This window comes from Sceloporus occidentalis, unplaced genomic scaffold, assembly GCF_023333645.1.
Source record: "Sceloporus occidentalis isolate IW3139 unplaced genomic scaffold, rSceOcc1.0.p SCAF_5, whole genome shotgun sequence".
NCBI lineage: Eukaryota > Metazoa > Chordata > Lepidosauria > Squamata > Phrynosomatidae > Sceloporus > Sceloporus occidentalis.
Genome location: NW_028316985.1, coordinates 135,107,780 through 135,131,894, shown reverse-complemented (window position 1 = coordinate 135,131,894; position 24,115 = coordinate 135,107,780). Strand labels below are relative to the sequence as shown.

General features: G+C 38.9%; 1 protein-coding gene across 11 annotated transcripts in view; it reads left to right on the top strand.

The window, feature by feature from the left end:
- The first annotated feature begins 1,839 nt into the window (after positions 1-1,839).
- The window catches only part of LOC149312857 (uncharacterized), a 134,656-nt gene continuing 112,380 nt past the window's right edge, over positions 1,840-24,115 (top strand). For 10 of the 11 annotated variants that reach the window (XR_016281317.1, XR_016281316.1, XR_016281318.1 and 7 more), the window contains exons 1-2: positions 5,603-5,681; positions 6,777-6,868. Coding sequence is in view for 7 of the 11 variants with exons in the window: in XM_089525550.1 (XP_089381676.1) it covers positions 5,656-5,681; positions 6,777-6,868 (118 nt within the window). In the remaining 4 variants the exon portion in view is untranslated. Of the gene's footprint in view, positions 1,936-5,602; positions 5,682-6,776; positions 6,869-24,115 lie in introns of those variants that run through there. The other variant, XM_089525554.1, reaches the window with a different exon arrangement.

Sequence of the window (24,115 nt, the reverse complement as noted above, 5' to 3'; positions counted from 1 at the left end):
TGGCTGCTTGGACCTCAGGGATCATCACACAAGGTTAGTAGATAACCATAAGAATGAGTATCGTGGTACAGTGAGGGAGCCAAAATGAAGAAGTGACGAACTGGCTAAGAAAGCCCCCATGAGGCTGGGGGGGCTAACTAGTATTATGATGTGTATAGTGCAGGATTTTTTTTTTAGCATTTCAGAAGCCTATACCCTGCTCATGGGTTCAGCACCTTAGATTTTAAAATCTGGATTCAAACTCAGACCAGACTCACTGCACCACTGACACACCTAAAGTGTCTGTACTAACATTGACAGTGTCAATAACACATTATTTTCAACTGTGTTCAAAACTATTGTTTGCCACCAGCATTTGTTCCCTCTAAATCCAGCTAATTCCAGACCCTGGGAGTTACTTTCTGGATTACAGCTGACAGACTTCATCCACACTAAAGAAATAAGCTGGTTTGACACTACTTTAACTGCCATGGATCAATGCTGTGAAATTCTGGGAACTTTAGTTTGTTGTGGCACCAGAGCCCTTTGACAGAGAAGGCTAAATGTTTCATAAAATACAGTTCCCAAAACACCCATAGCATTGAATCATGGCAGTTAATGTAGTGTCAAGCTGGATTGTTTCTAAAGTGTGGATGCAGCCTCAGACTGTTCCATGGGATTCTGGAAATTATAGTCCTAAACAGTTATTATTCCAAACTCTGGTCAACTCACTTCATTCCTTATCCCCATTTTATCTCTTCATAATTTGCATCATTCCTTATTTCCATCCTGCTCTTCCAACACCTACTAATTTATGCACTCTTAAATTCTCAGTCTGTCATATCGTTCTTCTGTTGTAAATTGTGTTGTCCAGTTTCTATGGCTGGATTAGGAGGAGGGGTGTGAATTAACTTTCCTTTTCTTACTGCCAATATTATGTCTCTGCCTCCCAAAACAGGAGCCCAGAATGTGGTATAATTTTTCTTTCTTTCTCATATATCTTGGGCTCATTTTACATTGAGGCTGAGTTGCATTTGAATAATGACCTCTGCATAGATTTCTCAATGTTCTCAAAGCTGAATGTTAAATCTTTGTCACAACTACATTTGTTGAACTCTGACCTTCCACTTCTTACAAATAAGGGTGGCATTTAAAAAAATACTGTTCTTTCTGTCAAAAAGCCTCACTGTACAGCACTATAGCTGTTATTCATTCCTGACAAACACTCTCTGATATTTTTTTAAAATTTTCCAGTCTTTAAAACTTTAATTAAAGCTATGCCTGCTGAAGGTGTCTACAAAAGCAGACAAAGTATCTATCAGACAAAAGCTAATAGTTCAGCTGTAAATTAACAGCCTCCATGCAGAGAGACTAGAAGAATACAGTCTTGTTTCTAAGAAGCACAGTCAACAATATAAATATTGATTCGCCATCAGCATGCCTGCAAGCACCTCTCTTCCTATTCCTTCACTTCTTTTTGACCACCCTGATAAATGTTTTAATATGTATATAAGCTACTTTGTTCAGCAGAACACTGATGAAAAGGTGTAAAAGTGTTTCCCTATTCCCTACATTTTATTTGTCTATGGCATCTTACTCCATTTTTGGAATAAATGAATGGCCATTATAGCGAACATGCTATCTTTGTGTTATGAAGTTCTATAAACAGAACATGTGGGCCTTCTGCTTGTTATAAGACTCCAAAGGCATAACAGATCCAGATTTGCTTATCCTTCAGAAAGCAAAGGTCTAAAAATAGCTGAAGTGTCACCCTGTTCAATGTCACTGTTTGTGTGTATTCTAATTTTAGGTGTTCTATTGTTAGGCTTTTTGCTCATATGTTTAGGGACTCCAGGATGAGCAACAGTCCCATACGCCTGGAATTGTTTTACCTGAGCAGTATAGCTGGCCATATCCATGGATTCAACATTCATTGCTTGATATGTATGTATGTATGTATGTATGTATGTATGTATTCCAAAAGGCAAGCTTGCCATGTTATATAAGGGACAGCCATACCACTGTATTTGATGGGGTTTGAACATCCACTGGTATCTACAGGGATCCTGGAACCAACATCTTGCAGATACCAATGGGCCACTGTAGAATGGAAAATATGTGAGGGAAAATATCTACTGGAAGAAGAACAAGTCAAGATGCAGATGGTAAAAGGGGCACAGAAATTGGGACAGAATATAGATTTATGTCAATGGGAAAAAAGTGGATGAAAAGAATGAAATATACTTTAAGCTCTAATTATAAAGAAAACTGTTATAAAATATATCTCTGTTGGGACCATACACCAGCTAAACTAGCAAAAATGTTTAAAAAGGTTAACAATGTATGTTGGAAGTGTGGTGAAAAAACTGGCACTTTTTCCATATGTGGTGGGGATGTGAAATGGCACATAAATACTGGAATGAAATACACAAACTAATGCAAAAAAATTTACAGGAAAAAGTAGAGAAAGGCCTGAAAATGTATTTATTAAATATAGTGATAGATGAACAACTGGAACAGAAATATGGGAAAATGATATATGATCATAGCTGGAAAAATGATATATGCCCAAAAATGGAAAGAAAAAATAATGCCAAATTTAACGATTGGCTGATAAAAATATACAACATTATAGAAATTGATAAAGTGACATATCTCTTAAAAAGAAACCTCTGAGCAAATTAAAAAAAGAATGGAACCCTCTGAAAGAATCCTTGAAGACAAAGTAGGGAAACAACACTATTACTGGATTGGAGTAATTGAAAAGATAAAAAAAATGGTTTCAAACCATATGAAGTTAAAAGAAAAAAGATGGGCTCAATAATCATGTAACAAAATATAAACACTTTGCTAATTAAAAAGTATGTTTATTGTTAAATTTAGAAAGAGGTAATTTCATACATAAAATAATGATTTTTTGCACGTTGTAGATAACTTTGTATAATATAAAATGTCTGGAGACCAATTGGATTTACAGTACAAATACAAGAAAAACTCGAAAGAAAGAAATGTTCAAGCATATGTGACTATTCTGAAATGACTAAGCATTGAATCATGTATCATATTATGTTCTGAATATGTATATATTATGGTATATAATCTATATTTTTTCTTTTTAATAATGAAATACAATAAAGAATATATATGTATATATAAAAAGTTACTTTGTGGACAATTACTCCCAGAATTTCCCAATCAGGCATTGAGAGAGGGCATTCTGCAAATTGTAGTCCAGAGGTTTCGTTTCCAAGCTCTGATACAAGGATAATGCTAATGCTGATAATATAAAAAGATGACTATGTCCCTCTAAGTTGTTATTTCTTTTTCTGAACATATTTTTACATGCTTTACCACCACAAACCTATCGATTTTAGGAAATGGGGAAATCTGTCAGTTTTACTTTCTCTCCCATTCAGATTTTTCAAACATCAAATTCTTTCCATTACAAATGCAAACACATTTGCAAAAATAAATTCTAAAGAAAAATGATGTTCTCAGTCAGTCCATGTCTGTTTCCATGTCAGGTTTAAACAGCTGTGTCAGCTAGAAGGCAGTGCACTGGGTCCATCTGCTAGACTGATTGTCATACTTTCTATATGTTTTAAAGAATCCTAACCAAATCTAAGCTGTTAATCTCATTTCTAGTTTTCCGGGGCCTGCATCGTATCTGGACATGGCATTAGCAGCTAATGTTGTTGGCAAACAATCATATTTTCAACCTGGAAGGCGATAGATTCTATCGTCTGTAACATGTAGCCTCTGACATAAAAGGCAAAGAAATTGAAGTTGATAAGATAAAAATGGCTAAACTGCACGAGAAAGAACCAACTTTCCCAACATAAACACTTTTGTAGCCAACACAGCATTTCTGGTCTTCTCTTTGTAAAATGTTCCACATCTCCTTAATCATCCTTCGACAGAAGAGACAGGGAAGATACAGAAGGTCTTTGTTTCCATTTAACAAATACTATAGCCCTGAATTTTTTAAAAAAACAAAACAAAAACAAAACATTATTTAATATCAGCATCCTCTTTCCATAGACATGTCTTGGATATGCATGGCATCATGACAGTTCCTTTCTCCATCTGCAGCTGAGAAAGAAAAATAAATATTGCCAATGTTTACTTGATATAGGTACTTTGGACATATCCTGTGTAGATAATGAGTGATAATGTAACATCCTCCATTGTTTGGAAATATATTTGAAAACATGCTGATGGCGATTATAACAGCTTATGACTTTAGAAATGCTTGTTTTTAAGTACACAATCCACTTCTCCTGTGTATGCCTCAGATTTCCTTTTGTTTGTATACTTATTGTACACCTAGTGGGTGATGCACTTTGCAGATAACTTTGTATGATATAAAAACAGCTCTACAATTGTCTTTGGACAATTGTCCCGGCATCCATCATCATTGACTATGCTGCTTGGATGTGCTGTTCAGCCATATCTGGAGAGTCACAAGAATTCTCACCCTTGCTCTAAACATTTTAGGCTGCTATCTTACACCAACTTGTGTAAGGGGCTTAGCATTAAGCAAGCATTAACTGGATCGCCATTAATATTGATAGCTGTGATAATAAAGTAGTATGACTAGGTGAACCCATTACTAATATGTTAAAGCTATTAATGTTGACCACTTGCTATAGCTACGTCACCCCCCTATCAGTATAGCTATAGATGCAACCCATAGAATGAAAGCTGGTTGAAATTTTATGCATAATGGTAATCAATTGCTGTCCAGTCTGAATAAGGCATAGATCAGAATCAAAAAGATGTTCAACATAGTAGTGATCAGGATTCTGATATATCTCTCCCCCCCCACCTATATACTTATATATTATCTCACCTTTCAGCAAGCTGAGGTAGTGCATGTGTGGTTTTCTCTCTTTCCATTTTACAACAATTCTATGAGAAAGGATGGGCTTTTAAAAAATGGCTAACTAGGGGCCCATTCACACCACAGAATTATAGCACTGTTATTCCACTAACAGCTATGGCAATATCTAATGGAGTTCTGGGACTGGCAGTTTAGTGCTTCAGTGACTCGAGGGTTCAAAACACACTGCAGAAATAATCCAGTTTGAAGCCATGACTGCCCTGGCTCCATGCTAGGGAATCTGGGAAATTCTGGTTTATTATGGTATCAGAGCTCTCTGGCAGAGAAGGCTAAATGTCTGACAAAACTACAGTTCCCAGAGTTCCCTAGCATTGAGCCAGGGCAGTTAAAGTGGTCTCGAACTGGATTATTTCTGCAGTGTATTTTGGACCCATAAGTGTGGGGTGCAATTTTAGTTTCCCAGGGTGTTGATCCTTTTAAAGGGAAACAAAAATAAGCAAGCATGAAGTGTGGGTCAGATTATATTTTAATATTCTTTTCTAAAAATAAAGACTAACACAAAGAAACAACAAACATGTAGTTTGTGGTTTAAAAACAAACAATAATGAGTTTAATAAATAAACACATAATAAACTAAATCCTATCTTAACTGGTGATAATATAGCAAGAAGAAAGCTATTCCTCCATCTTAGACTTAAAGGAAGCAGTTACTGGTCTCTTACTGGCAGTTTAGAATCTTCAGTGAAAGACAGTCTTAAGAGGGACTAACCAAAGTATCTATATAAGGGGAAAGCGAATGCATATGTTTCTTCCAACAATAAGTCACAAAACCCATGATTCTGGAACCAAAGTATAACCAGTAAGTGACAAAATTAATTTGAGATCTGAAACCAGATGTTAACCATCTAAGCCTAATATTCATAACCTCTGTGCACCACACCAGATCTAGTAGTTAACCAAGCTGTTCGTGGCTGAAATGTCAGTATTCCTAATGCCAATTAGCTTGACAAATTTATTCTTGGAATACAGGTCCCAGAACCCCCTCTTAGCATGGCTAATAGGGAATCATGGGAGCTGTAGCCCAGAAAAGGAAAGTTATGGAGCGAACTCTTTATTACAGATGGCAAAATGAAAGCCCCAAGAAAGAAATGACTTTTGTGCCACGTAAGGGCAAGAATAACAGTGTTTGTTAAGAGCTGCAATGGAAATTGTGAGGAATGCAGAATCCTGTGGTGGTGCCAATTGGTTTATTGATTGCTCTCTCTGTAATAAGAGCTTTTGTCCCTCTCACTTTGTTGTTATTTTTTTTAGAGCTTTTAATAGACTGGATGGTTTGATGCATAGATATCTATCCTTTTACTCATTATTGGCAGGAGGAACACTTTCTGAACCTTGCATTGGCATGTTTGTTACTAAACTAGCTATATATAGCCTTTTAGAATCTCCCTATTCTGTGCAGTAGGCACATTTGCTCTGTGTCCTTTAAAGAGCATGCATACTTTTAACAAATTTCTCATCTCTAACCAATTGCACAAAAGCTCTACATGGCCTGGAGTGTTTCAGGCCTGCATTCTGGACATCTGTGTCCCATTGCTTCAGCAATTTTTCCCTGACTGCTGTCATCAAATATTTTTCTCTCTAGTTTTATTTTATATCAGGACTTCAAAACAATCATGCTATCATAATTACTGTTTTCCAAAAAGGTTTCCAAAGTGATTTCCATAATTTAAGATCAATAAAAACAAGAGAGTAAGCAATTCAACTCATAATGTAATCTAGGGGTGCTTCACCAGCCCAAAAAATCTGGGAGCAGCCAGGAGTATTCTTTTCCAGAGCTGCCCTGGATCCACTATGTGAGCACCACATGTACTGGTACAACAGTGAGGCAAAGCTGCCTTGCTATCTAGATGGCTGGGCTGACTGCATATTAACAACAGTATCTTGTCCTCCTCAGGGTTGTCATTGCCACTGCCACCTCTACAGCTGCCTTGCCAACCGTAGAAGCAGTTCCCTGGCAGAAGAGCTTTGCTGTCAATGTTGCTTCTGGTGAGATCAAAGTATAATCAGCCATGTGATCAATGAAGAGGGACACGGGTGGGAATCCCATTTTGATGTCAGATAAGCAATGTGTCTACAGCAGGATTGCCTAGGAAGATGATGTCAGCAGAGGACCTAGAGTACCAGGGAGGAAGACTGTCCCTTCCCCTACAGTGGCTGGGCTCAGCTGGTGGCAAGGAGCAGGGACGTAGCCAAGGGGGGGGATCTTGGGGTCCAGACCCCCCCTTCCATTAGAAAAATGAATGGTGTGTGCTGCTGCGCCGCCACACCCAAGCCCCATTATAATGGTGGCACTTGATCTGGACCCCCCCCCCCTTCCTAAAATCCTAGCTACGTCCCTGCAAGGAGCAGTGGCCCTTTAAGGATTACAACACATGACAGTCACCCTAATCTGGCCTGGTACCCGCTGTTCACACTCAGTAAACTTACACAGCACTTCATAAATAAAGGTTAATAATAATAATAATAAACTCTGGATTTTTCTGGTAAACTTTCAATTTACCTGGGAAAATTTGGAGTAACCTCTAAGGTTTTTAATAGTGGATTGATGGCTGGAAGGGGTTGATTTGCTGTGAATCAGGCTCTATGTCCTGTAACCAGAATATAGCAGATACAGGGTGAGTCTGGGATTTTTGGCCATTGTAGACAAGTCCTAGGTTATAACATAAAAGGAAAAAAGGGTGAGGAAGGAAGAGAAAATTGAGCAAACCCATGCACCAGTTCTAGTCCTAGCAGCCCTTACAATAACCAGTTGGAATGGAAACTGTTCAGGAAAAGGAGGAACCAAATGGAAGCAGCCTCTCAACAGAGCCATTGGAGTGGTCCTGTTCACCCTTTCTGCCATTGCTGCATCCCAAAGAGTGGTTGCTACTAACATATGGTTGATGGAGAAAGAAACTTGATGAAGTCTCTTCCCCAGCAGAGCCACTGGAATGGCCGAGTTCTTAATTCTCTGTGAAGTTGAAGGCTTTCGTGGCTGGCATCCATAGTTTTTTGTGGTTTTTTCGGGCTATGTGGCCATGTTGTAGCAGAGTTTCTTCCTGGCGTTTCACCAGCATCTGTGGCTGGCATCTTCAGAGAAATTCTTAATTCTCTGTTTATTGCTATCCAGTGCTATGGATGTACACTCCGGGTCAAAATTAGACATTGTTTTTTTAGTAGTAGCAGCAAAACTAGGAAGCAAATCCCTTTTCTGTTATTTGGAAAATAGTTTCTACAGTAACAAGAGGCTATTGGAATACATTTTTGTGTGTAACTGACACTGCTACAGTTCACTGCTTTACAGTGGAATGGGAACAGATTTGTGCCTGTTACTCATTACTGGGTATGATGCTGACTCAAGATGAGCAATGTAAGGGAGAAACAAGGGGGAGACTATCTTAGGTTTAGCAGCTAGGAAGGACTGCTTTGCATTTCCTCCCTCAGAATTTGTAAACTCTGCCTTGGCCACTGGAGAGAACTAGATGGCATTCCTCCTATATTCTCCAATGGAAAACAATGGTAACCTGTTTGTAACAAGTAACTCAGTGAGTTACCTTTCTCAATTGCAATTGCAATAACAAATAATGACATATTGGGTGATCAGAGTAATTTATAAAGCAGCTAGGTCATTTTAAAAAAAACATTCCAAACTGTGGGTAGTGTTCAGTGTAGTGTACGATAAATAGGGGCCATTTTTAGTTTTGAATATGGGAAACAGCATTACATACAAATGTCTGCAAGTTAGAGTCATTTATTACAATTTTCTGGAACACAGAGGTATATCTAAATTTAAAGACACACAATGCTTAACTGCAATCAGTTTAAGGTATAAAGGATTGTCCTGGCTTCTGTGGATCTGTAAGCAATGAGGATTTCCGGGCTTTCCTTTTAAAGGGGTACCGTATTTTCTGGCGCATAAGACGACCAGGCGTATAACCAGGCGTGAGGGAGCGATCAGGCAGACCCAGCAACATCAGGGACTGCCTGAAGGACGAAATTTCTCCCTCCTTTAATTGTCACCTTGTATTTGTATTGTATTCAATTTTTACTGTACACCGCTATGATCATTGCGGAATAGCGGTCTATAAATAAAACATATTATTATTATTATTATTAGACGACCCCCAACTTTTATTATAAAAAAATAGAGTTTAGGATATACTCACCGTACAAGGCTACCCCTAACCCTTGGAAGCCGGCAGCCGGCCGTGCACGCCCGCCCCGGCTTCTAAGGGGCCTCTGGAGGCCCCTTAGAAGCCGGCACGAGGCTGCCGCCTCCCCAGGCCTCAGAGGCCTGAGAAGCCAGCGGCCCCAGAGCACATACCCGGCGTACAAGACAGCCCCCGACTTTTGACCCAATTTTAGAGGGTCAAAAAGTCATCTTGTATGCTGGAAAATATGGTAGTTTAAAACAGGTCCTGACTTATAGTTGCCAAGAAAACAGAATGTTGGAAAGAAAGAAAATAATAGCAATATATACTAGGGACAATTGCTGCAGGAATGGAAACAACAGAGGAACACACACACATACACACACACACACTTTACTTTCCCTCATCTTGGAATTCATTGTCACCTTATCCAAAAAATTTTTTTCCTTTGCCCTTTTGAAAAGCCCTTGATAGCCAAGCCAACAGGCATGGTTGAGGAAACACATTTGATAAAACAAAATGCAAAATAAACAATTTGATATAAAATGTTTTTGTATAAACCTGTGGTTATAGTTTCTTATTCTTTATACTTTCAATAGACCATCTCAGATACACTCCTCATCCTGGCTACTCTACTTCCTTTCTTACATAGTAGAATCATCTTAAAATCTGAATTCTCTTTTATCAACTCTACTTTCTTAGAAGGTTATCACATTTACAAATAATATTACTGCTCCCCATTGGGATACAATCACCTTTCGCTTTGCTACTGGAAATCATTGCATGTAATTTGCCATTGCTGCTGCCAGGCGGCTGCCTCCCAGCTGTATCCCGGATCCCAGCCGCTCTTCAGAGGCCATTTTTCCAATACAGGAACTAGCTGTTTTAGAAATGTGGCCTCCAAAGCGTGGCGTGGAAACCTGGGATGCAGCCGCCCAGTGGCAAATTATGTGTGATAATTCCTGGTAGCAACCAAAAAGGTGATTGTGTCCTGTTGGGAAGCAGTCACATTATTTGTATATGCGATAATCTCCACACTCTCTCTTTTCATCCTTCATGTTCTACATTTCCAGCCAATCACCATCCAAGAAGCTCCAACATTCTATCCTGCTCACTCACTCACTCACTCACTCACTCACTGCTATGAGGGACCCATCCAGACTACAAATTTATAGCACTAAATTGTCATGGGTCCATCCTATGGAATCCTGGAGTATGTAGTTTGGTAAGGTACTGGACCGCTCTGGCCAAGAAATGCCCCTCCCTGAATTGCCAATGCCATGATTTTATGAGGAAGTCTAAGTATAACTTTCAGACATCTATGGAATTTAGAAAGGCTACAGAGATATTTAATATTTTAGAATCATTATTTCACCATCAGAGTTACTTCTCCATAACCAATGGATACAACCCTGACTTTTCAACATGCTGTCATGAAGCCAGATATGACTCTTCTCACTTTCCTGATCTCAACATAGGGACCATATTCACTTGTGATGGAAATATCTATACCTTTATGTATACAACCACTTGAGATTGATAGAGTTCATACATATGAACCAGAGATTGTTTCATGAGAGAGAGAGAGAATTCAAAGTTATCAGAAATAATTATTAATATTTGATGTCCGGCAATATTTTCTCAAACCAAAGATACAGGCAATAATATCAAGTACAATGGGCAAATGGTGATGTCCCTTCCCCCCCATCTGATTGTAGTTCATCCCTTTCCATATAGGAGCAAACAGCAATGACATACAGAGGGTTCAGGTTTTGATCTGTTCTTTGTTGCTCAGCTCATGCATCCTTATGACAATGACAAAAAAGGTATTCATTTTGACTCTTCTCTTACAAGCTAGCTGTTGACATATCATGAGTTTTAGAGAACAGAAATGAATTGATATATGCAAGTCTCTCAGTGCCCATTAGATTTAATATGGAATTTTGGATCAGGAGTGGGATTTTGGCTGGACCATAGTTCTTTTCAGAAAATTGAAGGGTATTGCCAGATGGAGGCCTCTTTATAATAGCCATTGGAATACCCTGAACAGATTTTCCTTTTTCATTTCTTTTTGGCCTTAACATAAGAGTCAATCACACGGAAGGAATTTCTCTTAATTTCGAATGAAAAGAAAGTGGGGCCAGAACGCATTCACATGAATTCGCTAGTTCAGCAAATTTATGTGAATTTGAATTGTGTTCGAATGGACTTCCCATTGCCTGAAAATAGCTTGCCATTGCCCGAAACTGCGTGTGATCACCTCTCACGCAATAACATTAAACCCCATAGGATCATAGAATCATAGAATCGTAGAGTTGGAAGAGACCACTAGAGCCATCCAGTCCAACCCCCTGCCATGCAGGAAATCGAAATCAAAGCATCCCCGACAGATGGCCATCCAGCCTCTGTTTAAAGACCTCCAAGGAAGGAGACTCTATCTCCCCCTGAGAGAATGCATTCCACTGTCGAACAGCCCTTACTGTCAAGAAGTTCCTCCTAATGTTGAGGTGGAATCTCTTTTCCTGGAGCTTGCATCCATTGTTCCGGGTTCTCTGGAGCAGCAAAAAATAAGCTTGCTCCCTCTTCAACATGACATCCCTTCAAATATTTAAACAGGGCTATCATATCACCTCTTAACCTTCTTTTCTCCAGGCTAAACATCCCCAGCTCCCTAAGTCGTTCCTCATAGGACATGGTTTCTAGACCCTTCACCATTTTAGTCGCCCTCCTTTGGACATGCTTCAGTTTCTTAATGTCCTTTCTGAATTGTGGTGCCCAGAACTGGACACTATATATATATATATATATATATATATACACACTTTATTTCATTTCTCTATACTTATCTACATAAAAATACACCAACCAATACACAAACCGAAACAAAAAATTCTATTACCACCCATACATTAAACACAATAACATCTTCTATTTAATCTTTAATATCTTCTTTATAGACACTATCTCCCTAACCCTTCCTAAGGCCAAACCAATTTCCTCCAATAAAGTTATTTCATCTATAAACTAACTCTTATATAATTTCTTTATATACTTTCCATAGAATCCATTATACAGCATTAGGAAATCCTAACATATCTAACCTTTCCATGTTTATTCTATCACACCCCGTGTCTAACTAGTCCTATTCTTCCTGATTATGTTTCAAACACCGTATACATGATTTCTTTTTTTTCTTTCAGCATATACATCTTCCATGGTTCCCAGTCTTCATAAAATTTATCCAAGGGACTCTTCCCCAAGATTATAGTCAGTTTGTCCATTTCATAATATTCCATGACTTTCAGTCTCCATTCCTCTATAGACGGTATTTCCTCTATTTTCCAATATTTAGTGAACAACGTTCTTGCCGCTACAATCAAATAGAAAATCAGTTTCTTATTTCCTTTATCCAAATCTAAAGTGTCTGTCATATTTAGGAGATACACCCTGGGATTGGCTTTTCCTCTAATTTTAACTATTTTCCTAATCTCATTATGTATTTCCTTCCAGTATAGTTTTGTTCTTTTACACCACCACCACCAATATAAGTATGTCCCCACCTCTGTTTTACACTTCCAACATTTGTTCATACTGTTCTTGTACATTTTAGAAATTTTATAAGGTGTCAGGTACCACCTATACATTATTTTATATACATTCTCTTTTATACCTGCACTCGGTGTGTATTTCATTTTTGTTGGCTATAACCTTTCCCATTGCTCCAGTTGGATCGGTTCCTTTAAATCCTTTGCCCACTGGATCATAAATTCCTTAATCATGTCCTGTTCTAATTCAAACTTTCTAATTAAGCTATATAACTTCGAAATTTGATGTTTGGGGTCTTTTATTATCTTTTCCAAATCTGCGTCTACTTGACCAATCCCACATGTTTTAATATCCATTGAAAATCTCTCCTTAAACTGTCTATAAGTGAACCAGTTACAGACATATCCATTCTTATTCAGTTCTTCCTGTGTTTTCATGATTCTTACACCATCTTGAAGTTTTGATATCTCCTTATATCTTACCCAATGTTTACTTTTTAGTTCTTCTCTTTTGTACAATGCTTTGTTGGGGGAGGTCCATAGAGGTAGTTGAGTACACTATTTTTCCTTATATTTGTTCCAGATTCTTAACAATTTTTTTCTTATTAGATGATTATCAAAGTTTCCATCTAGACCTGAACACAATATTCTAGGTGGGGCCTGACCAAAGCAGAATACAGTGGCACTATTACTTCTCTTGATCTAGACATTATACTTTTATTGATGCACCCTAAAATTGCATTGGCCTTTTTAGCTGCCGCATCACACTGTTCACTCATGTTCAACTTGTGGTCTACTTGGACTCCTAGATCCCTTTCACACGTAGTTTCATTCAGTCAGGTGTCCCCAATCCTATATTTGTGCATTTTATTTTTCCGCCCTAACCTTACATTTCTTCGTGTTGAATTTCATTTTGTTACCTTTGGCCCAGCTTTCTAGTCTATTCAGGTCATTTTGAATCTTGATCCTGTCCTCTGGGGTATTAGCTATTCCTCCTAATTTGGTGTCATCTGCAAATTTGATAAGTATGCTCCCAATTCTGTCATCCAGGTCATTGATAAAGATGTTGAATAACACTGGGCCGAGGACAGAGCCCTGTGGGACCCCACTGGTCACTTCCCTCCAGGATGAAAAGGAGCCATTGTTGAGCACCCTTTGCGTTCGGTCGGTCAACCAATTACAGATCCATGTAACAATTGCCTTGTCCAGCCCACATTTTACAAGCTTGTTTGCAAGAATGTCATGGGAAACCTTGTCAAAGGCCTTACTGAAATCAAGATACACTATATCCACAGCATTCCTTTCATCTACCAAGCTGGTAATTTTATCAAAGAAAGAGATTAGATTTGTCTGGCATGAGTTTTTGTGATTATGGAATTGCCATCTAGATGTTCACAGACTCTTTGTTTAATGATCTGCTCCAGAATCTTTCCTGGTATTGATGTCAGACTAACTGGACGATAATTGTTGGGATCTCTTTTTTCCCCTTTTGAAGATGGGGACGACGTTTGCCCTCCTCCAGTCTGCTGGGATTTCTCCTGTTTTCCAGGAGTTTTCAAATGTTATGCCCAAGATTGTAAGGGCAACCTGTTTATCCTGAGAGCGTGTAATGAAAACCTCTCCCTCCGTGGACCTATTCACAGCAAGGCTGAGAAAGACATTGAGACACCAAATTTGGTTTTAAACACCATGCATGTAACATTTATTGAATCACAAAGTAATACAACCATTGATTATCAAGAGCTCTTTCACTCACACATTCATACAATACTCACACACACTTTCCTTCCGCCGAACATTGATCAGTTGTTCTTGAAGGCTGGGGATGACACCGTTGCCGCGGTAGATGCCAACAAAATGGAGATGAAAGTCCAGGGTCTTTATACTTTTTCTTCTCTCTGGCTCTTGGCTGCTGAAGTCTTGCAATATTGCAGCCCATTACTCAACTTCCTCTTTTGGGAGGACAGACAGGTTGTTCAGATCAGTCCGTGTTCAAAGCAACTCGTTCTGTTCAAAGTTCTCCATTGTCCTGTCAGTTCCTCATCATGGCGACTCAGGAGAGAAGGTTCTTCCCGGTCATGGTTCGTCACACCTGGACGGCACCCCGCTTCAGCTTCCAAGTTTTCAGACTTTCCTCGCCTCGGTTGCCAAATACCTTCGTCACATCAGTGCTTTGCGCGGAACCATCTTGTTTGTTCCTTTAGCTATGTTTAAAGCACAATTCCTTGGTTCTTCGGTTCTTCAGCTCTGGGTTTAAGTCAGAACTCACTCATTCATCTTACATACACCCCCTCTTGATAATCAATTAATTCAAAATTGATTGTCACAAAGTTATTGCTATAAAAGGTTACATAAGCTGGTTACAGAAATTGGTTAAATGTAATAATGAAGTATGTGTGATAATACTATAAGGTATATGTGAGAAAAGGAAAGAAAGAAAGAAAGAAAGAAAAAAGAAAACAATAACACACATAATCATGGTTCATAATGCAAATTCATAAGGCAAATTCTTCTTCTTTCTTCTTGGGTATCACTGAAACGATACTACATTGACATATGCGAATTAAAATTGGAAAACAACAAGTTATCACACAAATCATAACCACCACCATAGCTATTACCATAAGGATTTCCTTTTACCCATACAGCAGATGGCCACAAATCACTCAGCCATCCAAAAAGAGACCAATTCTCTTCTGTGTCTTTAACTCCTTCAATATCATTTTACAAAAAACCTTTTGCAGCTAACAAATAATCTAAGGCTAATCTCTGCTGCATTATCATTTGACTTAATTCTTCGATTTCAGATTGTAACATTCATACTATTTCTCCAGTAGCATTTATTGAATTTCCCAGTCCGTAGGCAAGTCACAGTATGCTCTTCCAATTTTCTTGTGCTATCATTCCCAGATATGCTCCCAAAGTGAGAATTCCTGTGAAAGCTCCTTTGACAGCCCTCCCAATTGATGTACCATCTGACAATCAATATCTATGATCACAGTGTCAGAGCAATCTGGTCCTAAAACCCCACCACAGGCATCCCGCTTTCGCCTAACTTGGAGATCCTGAGACTTATATACAAGAACTGGAAAAATCAAGTATCCCACCCCTACACATTGATAGTTTCCTGGATGAAAATTGGTAGTCCATTTGTCAAAGAGGAACCATATGTTCAGGTCTCGAGGTTGCCCACCCGAACATATGCTTCCCTGTCCCAACCCAAACATAACATTCCCATTTACACGAAACATTGGGTATTTTGGATACCTCTCGTTCAATTCAGTTTGATTTAAGTCTTCTGGCATATAACTTTGATTATAAGTTCTATACAAATAAAATTTATTCATAGGTCCTGGATCCTGAAGGGGCTAAGTCCGATTTGCCCCTTGGAGGTCTTTCCATCTCTTGCTTCCTGTGATTTAATCCTAGAAAAGAAAATATACAACCAAACACGCTTGTTATTTTTCAACGCAATATACTTTTATCTGGTTTCGGTGGACCCATTTCGGTTTTCCATCTTTTTCAATTAAATAATTGGTAGGCCATATATGATCCATTATGATATATGGCCCCTTCCACTTGGGTCTCAGAGCATGCTCTTTTGGTCCCAAATGGAGGTACAACACTTGAGTTCCAAATGGTATCATTTCTTTTAACTCATTTTTTTTCATGATCCAAATCTACAGTTTCATTTGTTCTTACTATATTTGAGTTCATACAAATTGTACGTTTTGATTGCAAATAGGGTTTCTAATTTTTTTCATTCTTTTCAGTCTGTTTTAATGCCATCAATTTTATCTGCCACATTGATTCTTTTATTTTATAACCCAAAATTTTATATCCTGACTAAAAATCTGTATGAACCCAACATTTCAATCTTTTTATTTCTACAAATATTTTTCTATAGTTCCCATATAAAGCTACACATCTCAGGTTTATCAACAGCTCAGGTTCAGCACAGCAGCAGCAACAGCAAGTATAACCAGGAGCTGAAAATCAAGAACAGCTGAGGCAAGAAGCAAGCAGAAAGCAAGCAGGACGCATTTTGGAGGACATAGAAACTGAATGATTAAATTGACTGTACTTGAGTAAGACGTTCTAATACAACTATCAAATGGGTTATACAGTATCCAAGAAAAATATCTTTTAAACAAAACCTGTTGAGGCAACAATAGATCAGATGTCCTGGTACCTTCTATATTCTGAAAAGAACATTATAATGAGCAAATATAAAAATACAAAAGAAATAACAAAAAAGTGAAAGTATGTTTTTATATCTTTAAAACCGAATATGGAGCCTCTGCTCCCTTGTCTTGAACTTTATCCCAAACAGAAAATTTTATTTATGTGTTTGTATACCTTTAAATTATACCATCCATATAAATATTTTACAATTTCAAATCCTTTTTTAAGCCATCTCTTTCTCTCTTTTCTATAATTGCTATTACTATATATATATGGAGGGGTATCACATCTTTACCCTCCCCCTCTTGTTCTTTTGACATTAACATCAAAAGAACATTCAACATCAAAAGAACATCTATATAACTGTCTATATTTCAGCATCTTGTGCCCTCATATCATTATTAATATTTCCCTTTTTTTTCCCTCTTGTTTCTGATGCGATTGTCTTATCTTCATATCCTGAACTGAGCAGCAATTTAAAATAGGATTTGTCCTACTCACAGCATATATCAAAGGAAAGGGGAACACACACAAACCTATAAACGCACACGCTCACACACTGTAGCTGGCTAACTTCACACACTCACACACACAGTCACACAGTCATTTTCTCAAGGTAAAACATAATACTCTAGAGTCAGTTTTTAAACCAAGCCCATGGTTTTTCATATATCAACAACACAAAAGCAATTCCAATAAATAACATAAAATACACACATGTCCATTTTTAAATTCTCTACCACAGACCCACATTTATGACACAGTTTGTTAGAAACACACACAGAGACAAAAAAAACCAACAGCCTTTTATTCATTATATAAAAACACTTATTATCTTATACTAAAGACAAAGACAAACAAAGTTCAAATGAGGATTCTGTTTTTATTTTATTCTTCTAACCACCATTTTAAAAAACTTTATATATTAGCACCTTCTTTTCCACATGGAGGACTTATCCTTTATACTTTTATCAAAAGTCCATCTATGGGGCTAAAATGTTCTCTGCTGATCTGTTAACTTATCAGCAGGGTTGTAGAGCATTCTTAAGTTTCTCACTGCCCAGAGGGAAAGCTGGCTGGGAGGAAAGAATTAATTCTTTTAAAACAAAGGCAATTTCCAATAATATTGTTTGCAGGGATTTACTCCCTGGTAACCAAGTTCTAGTTATTCTAATATTGGCTCATGAGTCCTTTAAAGTAACATATTCTTTTCATTTTTGATCAGTGGCTGTGGCAAATTTTCTGTAAGAAGCATAGAATCTTAAGTTTCCTGTTTGTGATGCCAATTTGTCAAGGGTGGCAAGAGGTGTTTTGTCACTGCCAGCAAAACAGGTTCTTTTTGTTTTTACCAGTCCCTTGGCAAGCTACACATTTAGTTTTCTTCAATGGGATTTTACTATCTACCAAAACTTCTTTCAGCACACTCACTCTTTGTTTCTGTATTTTACATTCCTACTCTTTTTCCTCCAAAGCATCCAAACAGACCACTTCACTCATTGACTCAAATAATCCAAACCAACCTGCACCAACAGCAATCCAACTTTCATCTGCTCTACCTTGTCAGTAGAAGCTATATGAAAGCAAAACATTCCAATTCCCTTACATAAAGCTTCCCAGGGGTCATGTTTTTCCAATGCCTGTTGAAACCATTCTGAAACCTTATTCAAAGCTATTTCGTACTTATTTCCCTTCAAAAGGGACCTCTTTAAAAACGAACCCCAATCTTTACTCTCTTCAATAAGATCATCGGCAGCAGAAACCTTCCTGATCTCTCCATCCACAGTACAAAAAAGGTTATCCGAGACGGAGTTCCTGCCTTCCCCCGTCCTCCTTCTGTTTTTCTTTCCAAACATTATGTCAATTGTGGGAGAAAGCACGCCGACCCTCTCCCTCAAAGAACAGAGAAGTTGTATAAACAGGCTTCCAAACCTCCACCTGTTCCCCCTCTGCTCTTGTTACACCTGCGGGAGAAAGCACGCCGACTCTCTCCCTCAAAGAACAAAGAAGTTGTGTGAACAGGCTTCCAAACCTCCACCTGTTCCCCCTCTGCTCTTGTTACACCTGCGGGAGAAAGCACGCCAACTCTCTCCCTCAAAGAACAAAGAAGTTGTGTGAACAGGCTTCCAAACCTCCACCTGTTCCCCCTCTGCTCTTGTTACACCTGCGGGAGAAAGCACGCCGACCCTCTCCCTCAAAGAACAAAGAAGTTGTGTGAACAGGCTTCCAAACCTCCACCTGTTCCCTCTTTGCTCTTGGCTCCAAGCTTTTTGTTACAACTGCGGGAAGAAGCACGCTGACTTCCCCCCTCAAAGAACAAAGAAGTTGTGTAAACAGGCTTCCAAACCTCCACCTGTTCCCTCTTTGCTCCTTGTTTCCAGCAAGGGCGTCCCCTTGCACCAAGTCTCAAGATCTGTCTCCCCCAAGCTATGAGAGTCCCCAGAAAGAAAGAGTCTCACCACGCTCTAGGATCCCACTTCTGACACCAAATATGTTATGCCCAAGATTGTAAGGGCAACCTGTTTATCCTGAGAGCGTGTAATGAAAACCTCTCCCTCCGTGGACCTATTCACAGCAAGGCTGAGAAAGACATTGAGACACCAAATTTGGTTTTAAACACCATGCATGTAACATTTATTGAATCACAAAGTAATACAACCATTGATTATCAAGAGCTCTTTCACTCACACATTCATACAATACTCACACACACTTTCCTTCCGCCGAACATTGATCAGTTGTTCTCGAAGGCTGGGGATGACACCGTTGCCGCGGTAGATGCCAACAAAATGGAGATGAAAGTCCAGGGTCTTTATACTTTTTCTTCTCTCTGGCTCTTGGCTGCTGAAGTCTTGCAATATTGCAGCCCATTACTCAACTTCCTCTTTTGGGAGGACAGACAGGTTGTTCAGATCAGTCCGTGTTCAAAGCAACTCGTTCTGTTCAAAGTTCTCCATTGTCCTGTCAGTTCCTCATCATGGCGACTCAGGAGAGAAGGTTCTTCCCGGTCATGGTTCGTCACACCTGGACGGCACCCCGCTTCAGCTTCCAAGTTTTCAGACTTTCCTCGCCTCGGTTGCCAAATACCTTCGTCACATCAGTGCTTTGCGCGGAACCATCTTGTTTGTTCCTTTAGCTATGTTTAAAGCACAATTCCTTGGTTCTTCGGTTCTTCAGCTCTGGGTTTAAGTCAGAACTCACTCATTCATCTTACACAAAGATGATTGCCAATGGCTCTGATATTACATTTGCCAGTTCTTTTAATACTCTTGGATGTAGTTCATCTGGTCCTGGAGACTTAAATTCATTTAGATTAACAAGGTATTCCTCTACTGTCTCTTTACTTACTCTGTACTGAAATTCCCCTAATCTGTCCTCTGCTCCATTATCCTCAGGTTGAGCACCCTTTGCCTTTTCTGAGAAGACTGAGGCAAAGAAAGTATTTTTTTTATTAATTTTTATCCTTATCACAGAAACATTATCACATCACATTATACAGCAGACAAACACAGAACATAGAACGTTTATACATACCCCCCCGCTTCCCCACCATGACCTCCCCCAAACGTACACTAGATCTCTTCGTTGTTACTCAAAAACCTCTTTGAGTTGTATGTCTTCTTTTTGTTCTTGTAATTTACATTGTTCAACATAAAACATTGTCTCTCTTGACACATTACTAAAAAAACAAATAACATAAATTGTACTTCCTACTACAGTGGTCCCCCGGGTTACGAAATTAATTCGTTCCGCTGCCCTTTTCGTAACCCGGAAGACTTTCGCAAGCCGAATTGCCATAGGCGCTAATAGCGAAAGCCGCTTTTTGGTGCGAAATAGCGCCGAAAAGCACCAAAAGTTTTTTCGTAACCCGAAAAAACTTTCGTAACGCGGAACAGTTTTTTTAAATTATTTTTTTTCGTAACCCGGGAATTTCGTAAGGCGGTGCTTTCGTATCCCGGGGTACCACTGTACCTAGTTTATTTGTACTATAGTATTTTATATCACTGTTTAACCCTTAACCTTTGCTAATGGGCAAAAAAAAGTATTGAGTAATTCTGCCTTTTCTCTGTCCCCTGTTAACATTTTGCCATCTTCTCCACGCAGTGGCCCTACCATTTCCTTCTTCTTACTTTTGCTGCAGACATATCCAAAAAGCCCTTTTTGTTGTTCTTAACTTCTCTAGCAAGTCTGAGTTCATTCTGTGCTTTAGCTTTTCTGACTTTACCCCTACACATGCCTGCTATTTCTTTGAATTCCTTTTTCGTGATTTCTCCCTTTTTCCATTTCTTATACATGCTCCGTTTAAAACTTAGCTCAGTTGAAAGTTCCTTAGTAATCCATCCTGGTTTCTTGAGACACCTCCCATTTTTCTTTCTCACTGGAACTGTTTGAAATTGTGCCTTCAGTATCTCCCTTTTGAGAAAGTCCCATCCGTGCTGAACTCCTTTATCTTTTAGTATTTCTGACCACGGGATCGCCCTCAATACTTCTCTAAGTTTACTGAAATTCGCTCTCCTAAAGTCTAGAATGTGTGTCTGACTATGCCTGACTTCTCCTTTCCACTGTATTACAAATTCCAGGAGAACATGGTCACTTCCACCTAATGATCCCACCACTTGCACCCCATTAACCAAGTCATCCTTGTTGGTTAGGATCAGATCTAAAATAGCTGATCCCCTTGTTGCCTCTTCCACCTTTTGGACCATGAAATAGTCTTCCAGGCAAGTGAGAAATTTGCTAGACCTTGAGGATTTGGCATGATTGCATTCAGATTGCCATTGGATTATACTTTCAATTTCCCTTTTCTGATAAATTCCAGATTTACTGCAGTAAGGAGAAAGAAGTTGTAGGAAAAACAGGGGAGGATTACACGTGGAGAACAATGTCCCTATGAAATTCAATGACTCAAGTAGGGCAATGGTATGATAAAACTAAAACCACTCAGCAGACTTTATCACACATAGGTCCTATGTGCTTCCATTCCAAAAATAGTTAAAGTGGTGACATCCCAGAAAAGCAAGCCCATTTGCTTTTGGTTATCACACACAGAGCACAAGAAGGGGTTAAAAGCACATTAAAGTGGGCCCAGTGCGAATTTGGCTATCAAAAGGAGACAAACAAATCCCCATTGCAAGGTGATAAATACATTTTTGGGGCATGCTCCAAAGTGTTATTTCCACAAGTGCGCGCCGCACACACACATGCTCTGGGGAGGGGAGGGGATATGGGGGGATCCTCTTGCCCAGAAGCCCCAAAAGGTGTTTCAGTGTAAGGCAGAATGAGGTACCCTTTGCAAACTCCTAAAACCACACACAAAGAAGCACACACATACAAGAGAGAGAGAGAGAGGAGGGGGCTGGTTCCATAAACCTGCCTGATTCCATGCCCTCTCTTTTCAAGATATGTCCTCCCTTTATCCCTCCTGTCCATGAGGACTTCCAAAACACTTTTTCTTTGCCTTCCTCCACAAACTCTTCCCTTAATTACAGCCAGCAAAGAGGAGGTGAGAGGCTGGGCGAGGGAAGTGTGTGTGATCCCTTTAAAAATTATCACCCAGGGACAGTGAGGCGGCTTGGGAAATGGAAACCGTATGCATCTGGAGCCGTGCATTTCACACAGCAGCAATTACGTGAGAGGGGTCAGTTCGCAAGCAAAATGGAAACATAAATCCAGTAGTTTTGTGAATTTACTTATTTCCTGAATTACCTCACATTCACCCTAGATTCTCTTCTGATTGCATGCAGTGTCATGTAGAAAGCAGCTGCGAGTTTGTCCCTAAACCCTGGATGTCCCTGCATTGGCCCCGTGTGATGATGATGAAAATGTCATTGCTTATGGTATGCATCTTCACGTGACCATCATCTCAGGTTTGTGCCCTGCTGTCATCACCAGTTAGAGACTCCATACAGACATGCCAAAATAAAGCTGCCTCAGGTCAATTTGGAGGTATGCTGTTTAAATGCTGCAAGCGTCCTAAGAGGCCAGAAGCTGTGCCAAAGCCACACTCCAGTCCTAAGGACTGGAGCATAGCTTTGGTGAAGCTTCTGGCCTCTTAAGATGTGTGTGTCATTTAAACAGCATACCTCCAAAGTGACTCGAAGCAGCTTTATTTTGGCCTGTCTGTACGGGCCCTTTATATTCTATTGCACCATGTGAAAATCATTGTTTATAGACTCAGTTAATAAACATTCAGAATGTCTTGTGTGGTTTTAAAACCCTTTAAAGTACAGATTGTAATGGTCTCAGTTAACTATAATTTGCAGTGTGTTTTGCTAATAATGGTGTTCTACTCCCTGAGCTACTCGACATAGTGGCCTTAAAGCCATCATTTAATGTCTGTTTTATATTGCACTAGCTCACAGTAAATGGTTTAAGAAACAGTGGACCATAATGAGTAAGTGATACTTGATCACTAGGTGTGTTTGCTGTTTTTGAAGCTTTAACCATCCAGGAGTTAATATGAAAGTGCAGAGAGAGGCATTTGTATTGGCCTTTTAGATTTTATTCATTTCAAAGAGCAGCAAATAATGAACAATGTCAAAATGTGAAAAGGCATATTTCATACTCAACAGGAAAAATCATGAACTAAAGAGCACCTTGTACGTCGGAAACAGTGGGGAATATACAATCACATGTTCCATATATGCTATAGATTTTCTTTATACATTTTATCTAACATTAAAATAACAGACTATTCCAAGAACGTCTGTAACTGAGTTTTGGAGGGAGGTAGTATCTTTTATTTCACAAAAATTATCATAAACCCAATATATCTCCCTCTTGAACCAGCTGGAGTTCTGCCATGACTTCATCAGGAGAAGCATGCAACATTATAAATCTGATGCAAAAATATAAGCATAAATGTTCATTGAAACACATTTAATGCAACTATAATTGAAAATTAAGCTATTTTGTCATTAAAGTATGTTTGTTCTCAGACTTCAGAACCATGAAATAGGCTATTATATACTCAACTGTTTAATCATTCAATATTAGTTCCTGTTAAATGTTTTTATGTGATTTTTTAAAAATTACTAAACTTACCAGGTCAATCCAGTGACTATAAAGGTCACAACAACCTATGTATAGATGTCCTTACAATGTAGGCTATATCCAGTCAACCAAAAGGAAGTATCAGAGTTTTAAAAAGAGAACAATAGTATTCAGCATATTATTCAGCAGCTATCAATATTCTGGCAGGTTTGTTAGGAGCAGCCTTTATCCTTACTCAGGTGGATATCCTGGATATGGAATCCTAAAATGAGCAAAAGTCAATCTCACTTGTTCTCAAATGCACTCAGCTCAGCACATCATGCCACTCATTCATGGACAAGAAGGAGAGAATGCCTTTATTATCTTCTACCAAACATCCAAAA